At 39.5% G+C, this 19,271-nt stretch overlaps 1 protein-coding gene and 1 long non-coding RNA gene across 2 annotated transcripts; one reads left to right on the top strand and one right to left on the bottom strand.

Moving 5' to 3' along the window:
• Positions 1-755: 755 nt before the first annotated feature.
• LOC114352952 (uncharacterized) lies at positions 756-4,765 on the top strand. The gene is made up of 2 exons (XR_003655900.1): positions 756-845; positions 1,560-4,765. It is a non-coding gene; the product is annotated as an uncharacterized LOC114352952 (long non-coding RNA).
• A 3,787-nt stretch (positions 4,766-8,552) lies between these two features.
• Positions 8,553-18,907, bottom strand: ATPsynB (ATP synthase subunit b, mitochondrial). Its single transcript, XM_028304715.1, has 5 exons — positions 18,783-18,907; positions 17,389-17,533; positions 14,975-15,173; positions 14,191-14,379; positions 8,553-8,789 (listed from the first exon to the last, which is right to left on the bottom strand). The coding sequence occupies exons 1-5, from the start codon at positions 18,808-18,810 to the stop codon at positions 8,613-8,615; spliced, it is 738 nt and encodes a 245-aa protein (XP_028160516.1). The 5' UTR covers positions 18,811-18,907; the 3' UTR covers positions 8,553-8,612.
• Positions 18,908-19,271: the final 364 nt, after the last annotated feature.

The raw sequence follows: 19,271 nt of genomic DNA, 5'->3' as shown, positions 1-19,271 counted from the left end.
AAAAAAAAAAAAAAATTTTTTTCTTATAATTAATTAATGATTTTATCAAATTTGTAGGTATTTTAAAGTGAAGTAAACAGGATGTTATTAAACTTCATTTCAATTCAAGTTGTGAAACCAAAAAAGGCTTTTACTAATTTATGAATGGGAATTACTCATTATCTGTTTACTATAAACCATTATCATCGTCAATTACATTAAGTCCATAGTCTGTTGATTGGCAATGACGTATTTGTGGGGAAGGAAAAAGTGTATTTATAATGTTTTGACCAGCAAAATACGTAATAAGTTGAATCACTTGTTTACGATTCATAATAATTTTATTATGACTAAATTTGTCCTGTGTCGTAATGAGGGTTTTCGCGTATGAAAGATCCGCTAGATGGCGGGACGTGGATGTGGGGTCTGACTGCTGAGTGATTGGTGGATTTTGACATATCTGTCAATGTCATGTCAAAAATAACCAATCATGCAGCATTTGGACCTGGTAGTCTACGTATTGCCATCTGGCGGATTTTTCAAACGCGAAAACCCTAATTTTGTGCATGTCTGCGATATTCTTTGACTTTCGTTTTCAATAGCATCTAAGGCTCAACTTACTTAAACTGTAAATAATAGGTAATAGTTTTTTTATGGAGTTTGACAGATTTTTGACGTTTGTTAAAGTTAAAGTAAAAAGTTGCACCATTTTGCCACAGCATAGGTGATCTTCAGCAAAATATTTATACTAATTAGTTTTCCTTTTCGTCCGACAGGTGTCGCTAGAAGAAGCGCAGGCGCTGTCGCGACAGCTCAAAGTTCCGTACATAGAGTGCAGCGCAAAAGCACGCATGAACGTCGACCAAGTAAGTGGTAACAGCTCAATATTTGATTTCTACAAGGTTTCGTCTTTATTTCGTTGAGTTTGTACGAAAAGGTGAATATTTTGGAAGATCGAAATGTTCTTCTTTTGAGAAAAAATAAATAATATTTTTCGATACCCACCAATAATGGGTCATGACTCATGCTGTATAAATNCAAAATAGTTGTTACAACCAACCTTTTGTTGGGTCTAATTCTCGTCACTACACTGAACAACTTAAAATAATTACGTTTTTTGTCGGTAAAAACGTCCTGGTGACGTCACTTAAGCATTTTTCTTATACTGCGTGCGGTCTTTGCGCGTGCGCACAAAGGAATGAGACCGCTCGGACACCGAGCCCACAGCGTGGTAGGGGTGGGGTTGCCCGCTCTTTTGTTTTTTAATACTACTACGCTGAATATTGTGTGCGGATTGGGTTGTCGTACAGGGGTACTACATGGTAAAATAAATCTCGGAGGCGAAAGCAGGATAATGCATAATAACTACAAAATGCGAAAGTAACTTTATCTGAATTATAACATTAGTATCTATGGATAATAATCATCATCATTTCAGTCAATACATTATATTATAGTCCACTACTAATCGTAAGCTTCTCCCAATAGCACAATCTGGCACTTTATTGCACTTATTATTTCGTCATATTTCGTCAAGAAAGTATCAATAAATCATTAAATTATTATCGTGACTACTTCAGGCTTTCCACGAGCTGGTCCGCCTCGTGAGACGGTTCCAGGAAGCGGAGAGAATAAACATCAAAGCGGAGAGGAGTCACAAGAAGAAAAACTGCACGATTTTGTAACAGGAGGAAGCAGAACTGTTGGTGAGGCTGCCTTGATTTGTAGACTAACGCCCGTATTCACAAACATTACTATGAGGTCTCACAGTGCGCGTGGACGCACAGAGTGACACACGAACCAATAACAGAACTCTATTTAACGCTGTACGTTCGATTTGCTGCTTCACATAAGCAGCATCGTTTGTGAATATGGGCGTACAACATTTTGAAGATAATTCAGTTTAATGTCTCAAGAAAATGTAAAATTCGACATCGTATGCTAATACCAAGTTACAGACAAAACTATGAAATCTAAAACAGCTAGGGACTGGAATTCGCTGCCTCAAAGGCACTTACAGGGCAGATATGTACCATCCTAGACTGCATCCCACTTAACATCAAGTGCGATTGTGGTGAAATAAATTGTGAAGTAAATAAACAATGTTGAGTCGAGTTTTGACTGAATTTGATATTAGAACCATCACAAATTACTGCAATACTACATGGTTATGTTTGCCTGAGGATGTTTTTTTATAATGTTTCAATAATCTGTAACGACAGTTGACATAAGTAAGTAACTGTTTTTAGCTATATTTTTTGGAAACTAAGGAATTAAATATTCCTAGCATCTCTGTAAAACTGAATGTGTTGTAAATGATTACGTTTTTAAATCAAGGCAACCTTTCAAAGGTTGAATGAATGAATTCCGCTCTATTTTGTGAATAAGATACCTTGAAGTTATTCATTCAGCATCATATTCCCGATCGTAATATTTATCACAATATTTATTTTAGTTTTTTAAGTTTTATTTTAAATCTTTGAAATGAACAAGGCTCCAAAAAAAACAAATAAATTCTTGTTTTTTTTTCGATCACTGTTCGTGCAAAGATGTCATCAGAGTTCGTATTTTTCTATCTTTTTTTTCGTCTTATTATTATTGGATAAGGTATTTATTTTTATTTTCTTTTTCCTAAGTTATCCTAAGTTTAGTTCTTCTTATTTCTTGTTGATGACAAGCTGCGCAAATAGGTCGTGTAAAATAGATTATAAATTATTTTATTTTATAAAGCGATTGTTGCTATGTTTTCGTTTCTAGCACTTATAAGTGGTGCCATATTCAAACTGTAATTAACACCAAATAGGCATGATTTTATAATCTTATTGTTGTTTCTTCAACTTCCGAGTACATAGAGTTTGGTCATATTAAAAACTCAAACTATTCAGTTTTTGATTATTAAATTAATTAATCAAAAGCATTTTGATGTTTGCCTCATTGCAATATTAAGTACAAGATCATTATTTGAAAATACGTTTGAATAAGTTACAAAAAAATAAATAAATTAGAATGTACTAAAATGTAAAAGTATGTACAATTTACATAAATGTATGTTATTAACTGTACAAGAACAATATTATAATAAGTAACGGCGCGTTCTCGATCAAATCTAAGGAATTCTATGAATGGATAATTCTTTAATTTAATTTATTTAAACCCAGTAGTTAACCCCGAAATACGTTTAAACAGTTTTTTTAAGTCTTAAAGTTCTCGGTCGCCCCGGTACTAAAATTAGTGACGTCATAAAAGCCTGGTAGCAGGATCCATAGGCAGCTCTTCGTAAATTTATCGGGTGAGCTGTCAATGTTTTCAAAGTTCTGACGGTAAAAATAAAAGTGGTTTGATTTTTAAGAAATTGAAATAATATCGGAGAATCATCAAGAAAACCCTATAACTTTAATATCACATTTCTCTTCTTTCTTAAAAAAATATCTTGATTTATTAAAAGTCTAACTAAGATGTGTAAAGAATAAGAAGTGTAAAAACCAAATACTAATTTGTATTTTTGTTTGATATTTTCTAAAATTAGTTAAGCGTAATAATACTGTAACTTCGAAATGGATAAACAGTGTTTAGTCTACCATAGACTACGAGATTTAACTTAAAAATACCAGTGCAGTGTACCCTATACGGTACAGTACAGTTTGTGGAATTTACATGTGTTAATACGCATAATATTGGATATTTTATAGCCTGTGTCAATAGACTCATCATCATCAATAAGCAAATGAATTATACTGTCTCAGTCAGTGGTATGTAGATTATTTCACTGTGCAATCAAAGACAAGTTTGAGCGCGTCACTAGGGGCATAGACAATTCAGTATCAATGTTCGGGAGAGATTGATTTTGTCTATTGGCATGGACTATACAATATTGTAATAACATGGTAGGAAATATTTTTATTATGGTGCTGAAAATTACGTTTTCAACTTGTCTTTGAATATTATCATAATATTTATAACAAAATAATAATAAAAAAAAATATCATGTTTACACAGTTATAAATATTATAATAATGTATATTGTAGATGTTAAATAGTACATTCAGAAATCAGCCCAACGACCAATGCAAAATGAATCTTATGGATTCCACATAAGCTTGATTTCGCATGATTAATATGCTATAAGTAGGAAGGTGGTAATTTTAGCATATTTAAACCAATAATCATAATTTATTTTATTAATATATCTTTTTTTGTCATTTAGGAGTACCTACATACTGTATTTAACATATTGCTAAAACTATATCATAGTGAAAAATGGACGGGCAACTTTACATGTTATTTTTTAGAAAGAGATATACTATATTATATTTTTATATCGTAGTATTGGTTTGTACGCATTTTTTGCTAAGCAGAAACATTCGTTGGTGCACCCTTTTTGATACATGTTTACAATTATTTGATAAATTAGCTTTTAAAGTAAGCGAGAAGATTATAGTTTTAACAGCTTTAGATATTTCATATGTACATACTGTTTTTTTTAATAAACATGCGAGTGTCAGCAACGTACGATCACCAGGTACGTATTCATGAATTAGGGAGTTTATATCTATTAATATAGGGGTCAGAATCGATTGGAGACATTGTTATTTCGTGGTAGCTTGATGCTTCCGCCTTCCAAAGTACCAAACACACCACTGTGTTTAGACTAGCTTGATGTGCTGTCATCCGTACATTGAAAATTAAACTTATAGGTCAAGCAAATATCTGACTCAGTGTATGAGGCATGAGAGCAGCACGAGAGGGTTGACTTTGACATATTATGACGTGACAGACAAAATAAAACCAGAGTAAATACAAATGAGTAGGTCATCGTCATAAAAACGCCCGAGCGCGGTTTGTATGTGTGCGCGCCAATACGCATGCGGCGCGCACGCACACACTGACAAAATTTAGCGGGGATTAGCGGTGAGGTGCGCTGAATTTTGTCAGTGTGTGCGTGCGCGCCGCATACGTATTGGCGCGCGCTTTCATACAAACCGCGCTCGGTGCGTTTCTATGAAGATGACCTACTCATTTGTACTTACTCTGATAAAACTAACAAAAATAAAGTCTTGCTGACGTTTGACGTCACCCTCCCGTGTCGCTTACTCTTGTACATGCCTCAGGTACTGTCTTAGTTAACGCTAGACCTAACCTATGATATACTTTCGAGCAAAAGTATGGAATCGCCTCGTTGTGTTTGTTTCTAAGCCATCTTAAGAACTGAATGACTATGTATGTATCTATAGTATCAATTTAAAGTATAACCTTTAAAATGGTACCATTTTTATTTATCTTCTAGTCATTTAGTTCTTACGATCGCTCAGTACAAGTGGGCTGATTCCATACTTTTGCTCGCGAGTGTACTCATACATTCATATTTATAACTTTACTGCTGTGTTGTAACATTCGTTTCTAAGTTCAGTTGGTAACAGTATTCTGTGTTGTGAGTTACATTCAGTACCTTCTATACTAAACTTGTAAGTTTATATATAACTTATGTAACATTGTAGATCATGTACAGTATGGTTTGACCCTAAAACCTGTCATTTATAGCTATGTTTATAAATTCATCGCCAATTTTTTAATCCAGCGAGCGAATATTAAATTTGGTAACTTAGAAACAACGGAGATAATGTCAAAATTAAATAATGGTTTTCAACCGTATCTTCATAGCATAAAGTTCAAATTGATGTGGGCTCTATTTAACCAAGGCCTGGTTAAGGGTTAAATTGCGAGGATTCGGTCGTTCAAAAATGCCTTTTTGTCTATCAACAGTATTAAATGAAAAAAAAAAGGGTCAAACGCATTGTACATGTATATTATTTGATGTAGATAGGAAATCAAACTGTTACTTAGGTATACTGTAGTACCTTTTGGACGGACATGTATGGTATACATTGGTAAAGTATAGGTAAGTAAATGTTACTGTATAGTGTCACCGTTTAACGTAATGTTGTAAATAATGTCTAGATGCTGTTGTAAATTGCTTTTTAATTTGCATAATTGATTTACCGATAAAAACCGTAGCACAGATTAAAATCTGGTTAATAAAATGTAATAAAATTAAACTAAAATGTAACTATTTTAAAAAATAAAAGCCGTTTGACTATGGTCTTGTCTATGCTACGGTGCCACAGACAATATACCATACATGCCGTCCAAACCTGCGGGCGTATTTCTACTAAAGAGGTCCAATCCTTGGCTTTTACCAATGCTTATAAAAATGTACATCTTTTGCAAAGGACCGGAAATCAAAAAACAAATATAACTAAACTGTGCTGATAGGCCAGTAGAATTAAACACAAAAATTGATTAAATCGGAAATAATTCCTACAAAAGATTTTATTGTTTTAATGGCTTCATTGGTTGCCCATTAAGACTCTCCTAAGTTTTCGACTTCGACGGAGTTGTGCTTAAGTGGTGGGGGCCCCCGAAAGGGGCGTTTTTTCGGTTTTCCGGTTATACCGCGTAAAGGACTTACCCTATCGAAAAGTGGTCTTCATGACGGTTAAAGGGCACTTAATCCTGCATTGAATAAGACCAAATTCATATGTTTTGGACAAACCGTTCTCGCGCTAAAGTTCGGCAAAGTAGAAAATATACGTATAATTAATGACCCTCTCCACGTCCAATGGTTTGTTACCCACAGGCTTCCAAGTCTTGAAAAGGGCCACCTCAACCAGTGTAACCCTATCAAGGCTTACGAGCTTGATGCGCCTATCCTTGTTCGTCCCAGCCGTTCCTTAACTGCGGTTGCTGCACCTCTTCCTGGCACTCTCCTGAACGACTCTGTGTTACCTAATGTGGCTGCCCCTCTTCCTTGTACCCTCCTGTACGATTTCATTGCTTAGCCATATGCCTGGTCCAAGGTTCGACGCCACAAAATCAACTTCGTACGAGTGAAAATAGTTTAAATACTATTTCCCGTGCTTGCAACATTTTTCTTTACTGCTTCGCCTCTATTAGTCGTAGAGTGATTGTATATATCCTATAGCCTTCCTCAATGTATGAGCTATTCAACACAAAAATAATGATTTCAATCAAACTAGTAATTCTTAAGATTAGCGCGTTCAAACAAACAAACAAAAAACTCTTCAGCGTTTTAATATGAACTTGTTGTTGTTGATTTTTGGCGTCGAACCTTAGACCAGGCATACGGCTAGGCAACGTAGTCATGCAGGAGGATACAAGGAAGAGGGGCAGCCACAGTAGGTAACACAGAGTCGTTCAGGTGAGTGCCAGGAAGAGGTGCAGCAACCGCAGTTAAGGAACGGCTGGGACGAACAAGGATAGGCGCATCAAACTCGTAAGCCTTGATAGGGTTACACTGGTTGAGGTGGCCCTTTTCAAGACTTGGAAGCCTGTGGGTAACAAACCATTGGACGTGGAGAGGGTCATTAATTATACGTATATTTTCTACTTTGCCGAACTTTAGCGCGAGAACGGTTTGTCCAAAACATATGAATTTGGTCTTATTCAATGCAGGATTAAGTGCCCTTCAACCGTCATGAAGACCACTTTTTGATAGGGTAAGTCCTTTACGCGGTATAACCGGAAAACCGAAAAAATGCCTCTTTCGGGGGCCCCCACCACTTAAGCACAACTCCGTCGAAGTCGAAAACTTAGGAGAGTCTTAATGGGCAACCAATGAAGCCATTAAAACAATAAAATCTTTTGTAGGAATTATTTCCGATTTAAAAGCTAATTCTACTGGACTATGAGCACAAAATTGCTTTTTGAATAGCAGTCGCCTGGCAACACTGGCAAGCCAAAGGAATGTTGCCAACATTAAAATAACTCGACTCGTGCGCATATGAAAGCCACTGATTGGTCCATGCAACATTGGAATACGCCCTCTACGCCCTCTATCGGTGCAATAAGTTAAGGGAAGCTTTAACCTGGGCGGGAGCCCGTAACTGACTAAACGTACTGTTCTCCGGCTTATTTTATTGTATTTGTATAATAAACGCATTGTAACAAGTCGTTGTTTTATTTACTGATTAGTATTTTTAATCAACGGGTATCACAATCCACAACAACTTACACAGTGTCCCAAATTAGCATCAAATGATCAAAAAGTTTTGCTGGGGCCACAACAGAGTATGAAAAATCTATTGAAACAAAGTTGTCCTAAGTAGGTAAAAGTTGTCATACTTTGCAAAAAAGGACATTTCCCTAGGAGCAGACCACAGATTGTTCGGCCGATAGTTTAGTCGGGCAGTCAATCAGTATGGGTATGTATGGAAGTGCGTACTGTATTGAACCAATGTGTATTTACTAAGGTACACTCCATAGGTCGCTGGTTCACATCCGGCTCGAAGGACCATTGTAAAGAGCAGGGCTTATTTATCATAAAATTATAGGCGTTGATGAATTTGGTGACTTTCACGTTCGTTGCACACATAGACAAGAAGTCTTAGTTGCTAGAGTAAAATGGTCTGCGGATAGGCTTATGGAGATTTATTTGCATTTCTCTGTACCTAGTTATTACTGACAAACTGGCGTTTTGCAAGAAATAATACTCAACGATCACTCATCAACCCTCAACTACTACACCACACGCATCCTAACCCAATAAAACCCTCAAAAACTGATCACGATCTCATTTATTCATACATATATTACATAAATAACTACAATCCACTAGTTCAGTGCTTGGCAGCAAGCGCGGCCAGGTCTGAGATGCAGCGGTCCAGGGTCTGCTTCTCCTGGTCGGGCGTGATGGCCTTGGTCACGTTGAGGACTATCCAGTCGACCATGTTCTTCTGGGCCATTCTGCGTTCCACGTTGGTCTTCTCCAGCTGGTAGTCTAGACGGCGTTTGACCTGGAATGTGGAGAATAATAAATAAATGGAGTGTACGAGTCAACTCGCACATTTTTTATTATTATGTAAATTATTGTTAACTTGCATTTTATTCCAGCTACGCCTGACCTACATTTTGGACTTTGGTAGTTCTAACATTTTTATAATCAGTGCAATAAGCATTCGGCAGCTAAAACACGTCTTTCAATAAATCCCATCAGCGGTTAATACGGCTTAGTTGTCTGACAATATCTTGACATCAGTCTTACTTTGACACCACATCTTACATGGAGAATTAGACCAATTATAATTATAGCCTGACCAGGAACATAAAAACCCTGGCATAGAGGCGCGTCAATTGCATTTGATAGTGCAACACTGAGTACAGTCGTGCCTGTGTTAAATTAATAGACTAACTTTATGTATCAGGATTCAGGATTACGGGCTAATTTGATATTTTCATAAATTAACGAAAAAATATTATTATAAGTAACCTGGTTTAAATAAATTAAATGAAACCATCAATCAGCTACTTGGATTTATTTTATTATTCATCAATAATCAAATTCAGAACTTGAATATTCAACTGCTATGTCTGCTCATAAACGCTTCAAACTCGGTACTTCTCTCCCAATTCCATAAAATTCAACACTTAGAAAGTGACAAAAAACTTTAAAATATGTAGTTGAAACAAACTGAAGCTAATTTTCATAGTGGACTGTACTATACGATAAACATGTCAGTCAATTTGACAACCTTTGTCGGAAACATTATTCAATGAAAATATTGTCCGAACCCTTAGTATTTCTCTTCGACAAATACTTTAACACATTGTGAACCACTTTTCTTTCACGACTATAAAAAGATTTTAGCAATTTAATTCACAAAATCAATTGCGCACATTTAAAATAAAGTTTGTTTACACTTTGACAGCAATAGACTGACATGCAAGGTGACATGTCAATGAAGTTTTCAGTTACTGTTGCCATTAAAAGAAATTAGTACCATTAGTTTTCCGCAACATGGCGAGGGTTTTTATGTTCCTGGTCAGGCTATATTACCTAGCCTGCAAAACGTTAGGCAAGATACGAATTTAGATTGGCTATTTTGGAGGATTTGTGCTTTTTTTCAGCACTGGCCCTATGCTCAATACTTTATTGCGTACTAAATGCGTAGTTAGACAGTTGTTTTGTAACAGGTATTTGACATGCAGCTTCCTGTCCACCGCACTGGACCCTTGACAATGTCCTGGCTAGTCATTTTGACAGCCAGCAGCTGCAGATTGGTTCTCTCACGCTCGTTTCTCCTTACCACGTCTTCGCTCCACTTCCCAATTTTATCAGCTTTAGCAGATTTCAAGGCTATTCTGTTACAGGTTTTCCAGGCTGCTGTAGGGTTCCCAAGCTGATACAGCCTTCCGGCAATGACGCTGATTGAATGAAGATGTAGAATTAGACCTACCTATGTATGCCGTTAACAGGCGCTACCTATAAGCAGGCGTTATCCGGACGCCTTGCAAAGACTAAATGACCTGATGGTGTTGAAACGTCTTCGCTCCACTTCCCGGTTTTATAAGTTTTAGTTTGCGACCTTTCCAGGCTGCTGCAGGTTTCTGGCAATGATGCTGAATGGATGGAAATGTAGAATTAGACCTACCTCTGCTCCCTATAAAGCAGCAAGTTTTCCTTCTTTGCATCCATCAGCAGCCTTTCAAGCCTAGTGCAGGCTTTCCAGTCTGCTACAGCCTTCCAGCAATAACTCTAGATATGTAGAATTCAAGTCCTACCTCTGTGTAGGCCGTCATGAGGCGCTCCCTGTAGGCGGCTTCCAGCTGCAGCAGTACATTCTCCTTCTTGGCCTCCATGAGCAGTTCCTGTCCTTCAGCGCGCCACTGGGAGGTCTTCTCCTCCTTGATGGCGTCCTCCAGACCCTTGACGATGATCTAGCGAGTCTTTAGAGCTGCCAATGACGAGCCATAGGTTCGCTCGCGCTCGTTTCTCCTTACCACTTCTTTGCAGCCTTTCAAGGCAGTTCTGTTACAGGCTTACCAAGATGCAGCAGGATTTCCAAGCTGCTACAGCCTTCCGGCGTGACGCTGAATGGATGGAGACGTAGAATAACACCTACTTATGTATGCCGTTAACAGGCGCTCCCTATAAGCAGGCTTTATCCGGACGCCTTGCAGACGAATGACCTGATGGTGTTGAAACAAATCCGTACGTCTTCGCTTCACTTCCCGGTTTTATAGGTTTTAGTTTAGAGACCTTTCCAGGCTGCTGCATGTTTCTGGCAATGAGGCTGTATGAACGGAGATGTAGAATTAGACCTATATCTGCTCCCTATACGTGGCTTCTAGCTGAAGCAGCACATTCACCTTTACCTCCATGAGCAGAGCAGTCTTTCAAGCCTACTGCAGGCTTTCCAGGTTACTGCAGACTTCTGGCAATGAGGCTATATGAATGGAGACATAGAACTAGACCTACTTGCCAATGAGACTGTATTAAAGGTGTAGAATTCAAGTCCTACCTCTGTGTAGGCCGTCATGAGGCGCTCCCTGTAGGCGGCTTCCAGCTGCAGCAGTACATTCTCCTTCTTGGCCTCCATGAGCAGTTCCTGTCCTTCAGCGCGCCACTGGGAGGTCTTCTCCTCCTTGATGGCGTCCTCCAGACCCTTGACGATGACCTGGCGAGTCTTTTGAGCTGCCAATGACGAGCCACAGGTTCGCTCATGCTCGTTTCTCCTCACCACGTCTTCGCTCCACTTCACAATTTTATCAGCTTTAGTTTAGCCAGTCTTTCCAGGCTGCTGCAAGCTTCTGCTGCCGCCGCAATGACGCTTAATGAATGGAGATGTAGAATAAGAGCCCTACCTTTGTGTAGGACGTCATTAGGCGCTCCCTATAAGCAGGTTTTATCCGGACACCTGGAATAGACTAAATGACCTGACCTGATGATGTTGAAGTAAATGATTTTAGCGGATTACTAATGTTTGGCCAAAAAACGTTTCCCAAATTATCACATGGCAAACAACGTTTCGCAAATTTTCATTTGGCAAATTCTCATTTGGCAAAACAACTTATTGCAAACTTTTAATTCGCAAATGTCTTTTTTGGCATATTATTGTTTAGCAAATTATTGTTTGGCAAAGTATGTTTTGCCAAATGTTTCATTTGGCAAAAATATTTCACGATAAACTATTTACAAAATAATTTGATTGGTGCATAGAATGGAATACAAATTAGCTTGTGGTTATTATTTTGTTTAGTGGGTAGTTAATATAAAATTTGTTCTAAATTTATTTTCATATTTCATTATTTTTATCGAAACTAAATGATTAATTAACAATAGAGGTGATTCTAGCGCTCGGCGGCCGCTGCCGCGGCACGCTTCGCTCGCCTTCGCGCGTTAAGGGTCACTGTTCTAACCTAACCTAACCTACTATTTTCTGCAAAACCTACTTTCGCATCCATACTATTTTCTGCAATCTCTTTGTTTTACATAAAATTCTTGTGAAAACCATGATCATTTGCCTTATGCTTTGATTTGTGGGTAACGGTGGGTAAGCATGCGAAGTGTCAATTTGACCAAATAAATTATTTGGGATATAATATTTGGCAAAATAAAACATTTGCTATATAAACATTTGCAAAGTAAAATTTGACCAAATGATAATTTGACCAAATGAAATAGTTGCGAAAAGTACATTTGCTAAAAGTTCATTTGGGAAATGAAACTTTGGCGATAAGTTGTTTGCGAAGTGAAATTTGGCGAAAAGTAATTTGGCCAAACGGAAGGATACCGATTTTAGCACTATCTATCTCTGTGTAAGCCGTCATTAGCTGCTCCCTGCTGCCGGCATTATCCGGACGCCTGGTAGACTAAATGACCTGATAATCTTGAAGTAGATGATGCTAGAGTCCTACCTCTGTGTAAGCCGTTATCAAGCAGTCCATGTAGGCAGCCTCGAGCTGCAATTTATCTAGGCTGCTGCAGCTGCTTCCAGTAATGACTCTGGAGATGTAGCATAAGAGACCTACCTCTATTTAAGCAGCATGTTTTTCTTCTTAACCTCCATAAGCAGCCTTTCAAGCCTAGTGCAGGCTTTCCAGTCTGCTACAGCCTCTGGCAATGACACTAGAGATGTATAATTGGAGCCCTACCTCTGTGTAGGCCGTCATGAGGCGCTCCCTGTAGGCGGCTTCCAGCTGCAGCAGTACATTCTCCTTCTTGGCCTCCATGAGCAGTTCCTGTCCTTCAGCGCGCCACTGGGAGGTCTTCTCCTCCTTGATGGCGTCCTCCAGGCCCTTGACGATGATCTGGCGTGTCTTTAGAGCTGCCAATGACGAGCCATAGGTTCGCTCGCGCTCGTTTTCCTTACCACTTCTTTGCAGCCTTTCAAGGCAGTTCTGTTACAGGCTTACCAAGGTGCTACAGGATTTCCAAGCTGCTACAGCCTTCCGGCAATGATGCTGAATGGATGGAGATGCAGAATTAAACCTACCTCTGTGTAAGCCGTTATCAGGTGCTCCCTTTAGGCTGGCTGTACCCGGATGTCTAGCTTAGAGTGACCTGATGATGTTGAAACAAGACTCGGGCGCACCCTGTCGCAGCTGAAGCAGCATTTTTTCCTTCTTGGCTTCCATGAGTAACCTTTCAAGGCTGGAGCATGCTTTCCAGGCTGCTGCAGTGTTTTGTGAATGACGCTGAATGAACGAAGCAGTATAATTAATTCGAGCCCTAGTGAGAGCTCTGTGGAAACAGGTCCCAGCTGAAATAGCATATTTCCCTTCTTTTAAGCCTACTGCATGCTTCTGGCAATGAGGCTATATGAATGGAGACATAGAACTAGACCTACCTCTGTGTAGGCCGTCATGAGGCGCTCCCTGTAGGCGGCTTCCAGCTGCAGCAGTACATTCTCCTTCTTGGCCTCCATGAGCAGTTCCTGTCCTTCAGCGCGCCACTGGGAGGTCTTCTCCTCCTTGATGGCGTCCTCCAGGCCCTTGACGGTGGCTTAGCGAGTCTTTAGAGCTGCCAATGACGAGCCATAGGTTCGCTCGCGCTCGTTTCTCCTTACCACTTCTTTGCAGCCTTTCAAGGCAGTTCTGTTACAGGCTTTCCAGGCTGCTGTAGGATTTCCAAGCTGATACAGCTTTCCGGCAATGATGCTGAATGGATGGAGATGTAGAATTACACCTACCTTTGTATACCGTTCACAAGCGCTCTCTTTAGGCTGGCTGTACCCGGATGTCTAGCTTAGAGTGACCTGATGATGTTGAAACAAGACTCGGGCACACCCTGTCGCAGCTGAAGCAGCATGTTTTCTTTCTTGGCTTCCATAAGCAGCCTTTCAAGCCTAGTGCAGGCTTTCCAGGCTGCTACAGCCTTCCAGCAATGACACTAGAGATGTATAATTGGAGCCCTACCTCTGTGTAGGCCGTCATGAGGCGCTCCCTGTAGGCGGCTTCCAGCTGCAGCAGTACATTCTCCTTCTTGGCCTCCATGAGCAGTTCCTGTCCTTCGGCGCGCCACTGGGAGGTCTTCTCCTCCTTGATGGCGTCCTCCAGACCCTTGATGGTGGCCTGGCGACCCTCGTTCCATGTGTTCTCGATGTTCTGGAGATTGGGAAGATGGAGTTAGCAATAAGGTTGTTGTAATGTTGAAGTTAACAATTTTTTTGGGTAACTGCACTATGAATAACTGAAGGTGCTAACCTTCTTACCTTCAAGACTGGAGGACTATGGGAATGCATTAGGTTATCGTTTGGTCATGGTCATTATAATACTACAAGGACACTGCTCCGAGTCTATTGACACACTTGTTGTGGAAGGAACATTATGCAAGCGGCATACAGGCAGCTGACCAAGAGTTGCAAGCAACAAGACATTTTTGATTTTATTTTGTTGGTTCATTTTGCAAGTGTAAATTCCCACTTGACTATTAGCTCAGGGCTTCCCAATAACATCCATAAAATTATCTTAGCCAGGCGTCGACCACCGATTTTTAGTAGGCCGATAGTTGGGCCCGATTTTAATTTATATGAAGAATCGGTCGATAGCAAATCAGTGTAATGTGCGCACTCTCATACATCTCCACACTGATTAACAGCTCGACTCAACTATCGGCCAACTAAAAATCGGTGGTCTGCGTGTAAGCCTACTCAGCATTTTTTTATTTTTTTATTATTATAACAACAGTAATAAAACTTACATCAACTTCCTTGTCGAGCCAAGCCGCAATGCTGGGCCCGAGCTTCTTGGCAGCGATGTACACCATGAGGGCGATGGACAGACCGGAGTAGTACTCGTGCTCCATGACGTAGATCTCCTTGCTGCACAGGTAGGTAGCCAGACCCACGCCGAATGTGTATGGGCCAGTCACTCCGGTCTTGGAGTGGAAGAATTGGAACCTGGAAGGTTAGTTGGTCATTATAAAAGCGAAAGGTCACTGACTCACTCATCACGAAATCTCAGAAACTACAAGTGCTAGGAGTCTCAAATTTTGCATGGGGGTTCCTTTTAGAACTAAAGTGCTCACTAATACGAGATTTTGCCAAGTTCAACCCCTAAGTGGGTAAAACGGGGTTCACGCGTAAGAAGTCGCGGGCGGCCGCTAGTACGATAAAGCCTTCAAACTATCAAGTGATTCTTTTATCAATGNGCACAGGTAGGTAGCCAGACCCACGCCGAATGGGTATGGGCCAGTCACTCCGGTCTTGGAGTGGAAGAATTGGAACCTGGAAGGTTAGTTGGTCATTATAAAAGCGAAAGGTCACTGACTCACTCATCACGAAATCTCAGAAACTACAAGTGCTAGGAGTCTCAAATTTTGCATGGGGGTTCCTTTTAGAACTAAAGTGCTCACTAATACGAGATTTTGCCAAGTTCAACCCCTAAGTGGGTAAAACGGGGTTCACGCGTAAGAAGTCGCGGGCGGCCGCTAGTACGATAAAGCCTTCAAACTATCAAGTGATTCTTTTATCAATGACTAGCTTTCCGCCCGCGGCTTCGCCCGCGTGGATTTTTGTCTGTCACAGAAAAACTTTATCGCGCGCGTCCCTGTTTCAAAAACCGGGATAAAAACTATCCTATGTTCTTTCCCGGGACTCAAACTATCTCTATGCCAAATTTCATCAAAATCGGTTGCGAGGTTTAAGCGGGAAAGCGTAACAGACAGACAGACAGACAGACAGACAGACAGAGTTACTTTCGCATTTATAATATTAGTTGGGATTAAATTTCTAAGAGGAATACACTTAGCCTAAGCGCAGACCAACGATTTTTCGTCGGCCGGTAGTTTAGTCGGGCAGTTGATCAGTATGGGCATGTATGGGAGTGCGCACATTACACCGATTCGATTTGGCCGATTCTTCATACAATTTAAAATCGGGCACAACTATCGGCCAACTAAAAATCGGTGGTCTGCGCCTAGTCTTACACACCCAACTAAGAATTTGCTTGTTTGTTCTCATCTACAATACATTTTGCAATAGTCCCAGAGAGAATGTCTTTTTTCCGGACGCATTATGCTGGTAGTGGCTTTTCTAGCTTCGCTGGGCAATAATGAAGAATGTTCACTAATTTTGTTTTTTAGCTTTCTGTATTCTCTGTTAAAAATAAAAAATACACGTGAAAGAATTATTTCGATACGTCAATTAGTTTCCAAGATATTGAATTTTAAAAGTGCGGGCGGCGGCCGGTCCTCCATTTTATGCGCGTGACGTCATATTACAGTGACTGGCTCATATTTGTATGGGTGGAATCTTGCAAGCTGAATTAAGACCCACTTCCAGGCAACCGATTAAGCTGAAATTTCGCAAACACCATGTGATTTGGATGACCATGCAATATTATGATGACATGGAGCTGATCTGATGATGGAGCTGGAAGGTGGCCATAGGAACTCTATAATAAAACGACTTAAATCCATCGAGTTTGGGTTCGTTCATTTTGTATTGACGAGTACTTTAATTCTATATAGTAATCAGGGTCTAATGATGGAGCTGGAAGGTAATTCGCAATAAAACGACACAATCGCATCAAGTTTGGGTTTGGTTCAATTTTAATTTCTGTGATGGGTCTGGGTGTTAATATGTATAATAAGTTTGTATTTACAAAAAAAATGTATTTAAGTATGTTTATATCCGTTTTCTAGTGAGCGGATACTGTGAATGTCCGTCACGCGTGGTCACGTGACCGTCGGCGGCACTCAATATTTAAGCGAACTTTGAATGCCTATAAAATCATAACTACTGGGTATTTTTGAATGAAATAAAAACTAATGTATTTGCAAATGTAAAAGCCTAACTGTAACATAGGTTTCAAGTGATTTTGCATACCTAGTAACATTCTCAATTGGGTGCAGAGCTCTCAAGCCTCAGCTAAAAAATTCTCACAGATTCCAATCTGGCATTTATCTCACTAGTTAAATCCTTAAGTTTAAGATAGCAGCTTTGAAATCTCAAGCAAACCTATAAACTGTCTCTGTGTGACACAGACAAGTTCTATCTCCTAAAGTACACCTCGCAAGAATGCGACGTACCAGTGCGTCGATATGACGTCATGGCAACCAGGTATGCAGTTAACTTGACCGAGTTGTATGGTGTAACGTAAGCAGATAGTTACCATTCTTCAGGCACGAATCCGAGGCGAACTTTGCCGGGCTCTCCTCGCACGGGCCGAGGGAAGTTCTTTTCGTCACGAACGCCGCCGGCCTCGGAGGCCGAGCCGCGAGCCGCCGACGCCGTGCAGGCGGACTGTCGAGCCGCAACTGGAAATACACACACACATCATTAGCAGCATGGAAAGCGTTGGGGGAGGCTTATTCAGCAGTGGACGTCCTATGGCTGAGATGATGATGACATCATTAGCAGTCATAACAATTAAACTTCTATAGTGTCTAGTTACTGTCCAGGAAAGTGTTAATGATATTCGTTCCAGCCAAATGACGTCAACTATGGAACAAAGGCCTTCCCCAAAGATTACTACAAAGACCGGTCCTACGCTGCCCACATCCAGGTACTTCCTATCGTACCAGGTACATCCAGGTATTGAGTGATATATTACAATTAAAATAGAGACCATCCAACCACTTTGTGTGCAACTGATATATGATTAAAATTGAAACTAACCGACCACCATACTGTACAACTCACGATCCCAGAAGATAATAAAATATAATAATAATAAATATAAATATCTTTGGACATCATATATCAACGATTAAAACAATGGCACTTTCTGGACATGGAGGAAAAGAGTTAATGCAGGATTTAGCTTTTTATCACCGTACGTACAACTATACATAATACGAGAGATTTACTTTATCTACGTAAATATTACATTTTTTTGCTAACTAACTACATCTATCTTGTATAACGATGAGCTTTAAGTAAATCTAATGACAAGGAACAAATGGATACCGCAGACCTTTCGTTTAACAAATATTAAACCACAGGATAGAGAAATCTTCTAGGCGTAATACATAAAACGATTTTTAGGAAGTCTTGGCACAGTCAAGGCATAAATTGCAGTCCTGAAATAAAATAGTATAAGTACAGATATCTAATAAGAATTTAAAGAACCTCAATTAGACCATCATACCCTGCCCTCTGACCATTATTAACACATACACATTTGATTGTGCTACTGCTATGTACACCACATAGCAGTGTCTTACTACATAAAAAATATTTCATAATCTAGCAGCCCTAGAACTTCTATTGACTGTTGATAGGTTATGTGGTTATAGTTATGTACAAGTACCTAAAGAAAGAACTTGTAAACACCTACATATTTTCATATAACATGTTACAGTTCATTACATTCATAGACCTTGCAGTTAAAGGTTCAGAATATTTACATTTTTATCAAAATAGGAAATTTACAAGACTGGCGGAGGATTTGACAACCAGTGATTACATAAACTCGTCTAATCGTAGAGGTTATGGTTACTTACCTATGTTTTTTCCAACTTAAATGTAATATTAATCAATTAAATAATTTTTAGTTACACTTACTTGAACGCAAAGCTACCCGCGATAGCATTTTCACGTATTTTTCTATTTATTAAAAATTAAGCGACAGTCCCCACGAAAATGTACTTTTGCGTTAGTGTTGTACCATAATCGATAAACAAACGACGAAACCGACTTGTATCGAGTTTAAGCGAATTATTTGTAAAACAAATGAATAATTTGAAATTAAGTTAAAAATATTGATTACCTAAGAAAGAAACTTACCATTAGTATTTTTTGAACATAGTTATATTCGGTAATCGAATAAATTGCTATTTTCGCTGATTGCCTCACCAATAACCTTGAACTTGCAAAAATTGCTTGCTTTTATTGATCGACGCAGACAGGCCGTACTCCATAGCAGTAGCAAGCAACAGTTTCATTTCTCGTGAGTGCATCTACCGCGTTTAAGTTCTAAAATTAGTAATTAAACCTACTATTTTCCCGATATGGCCAACATATTTGCGATTTGGAGGCGAATGGTTTGTTACT

This window comes from Ostrinia furnacalis, unplaced genomic scaffold (genome assembly GCF_004193835.3).
Source record: "Ostrinia furnacalis isolate ACB-3 unplaced genomic scaffold, ASM419383v2 OfSCF1486, whole genome shotgun sequence".
In the NCBI taxonomy this organism is placed as follows: domain Eukaryota; kingdom Metazoa; phylum Arthropoda; class Insecta; order Lepidoptera; family Crambidae; genus Ostrinia; species Ostrinia furnacalis.
The sequence above is the reverse complement of the archived record's forward strand: the minus strand, read 5'-3'. Positions and strand labels throughout refer to the sequence as shown.

Excerpts from the sequence above, each read along its gene's own strand:
- ATPsynB (XM_028304715.1), bottom strand. The coding sequence starts at position 18,810 with ATGCTATCGCGGGTAGCTTTGCGTTCAA. Across the intron at positions 15,174-17,388 it reads GGATTCGTGCCTGAAGAATG|GTTCCAATTCTTCCACTCCA; the intron begins GTAACTATCTGC and ends CTAACCTTCCAG. Across the intron at positions 8,790-14,190 it reads TCATGACGGCCTACACAGAG|GTCAAACGCCGTCTAGACTA; the intron begins GTAGGGCTCCAA and ends TCCACATTCCAG.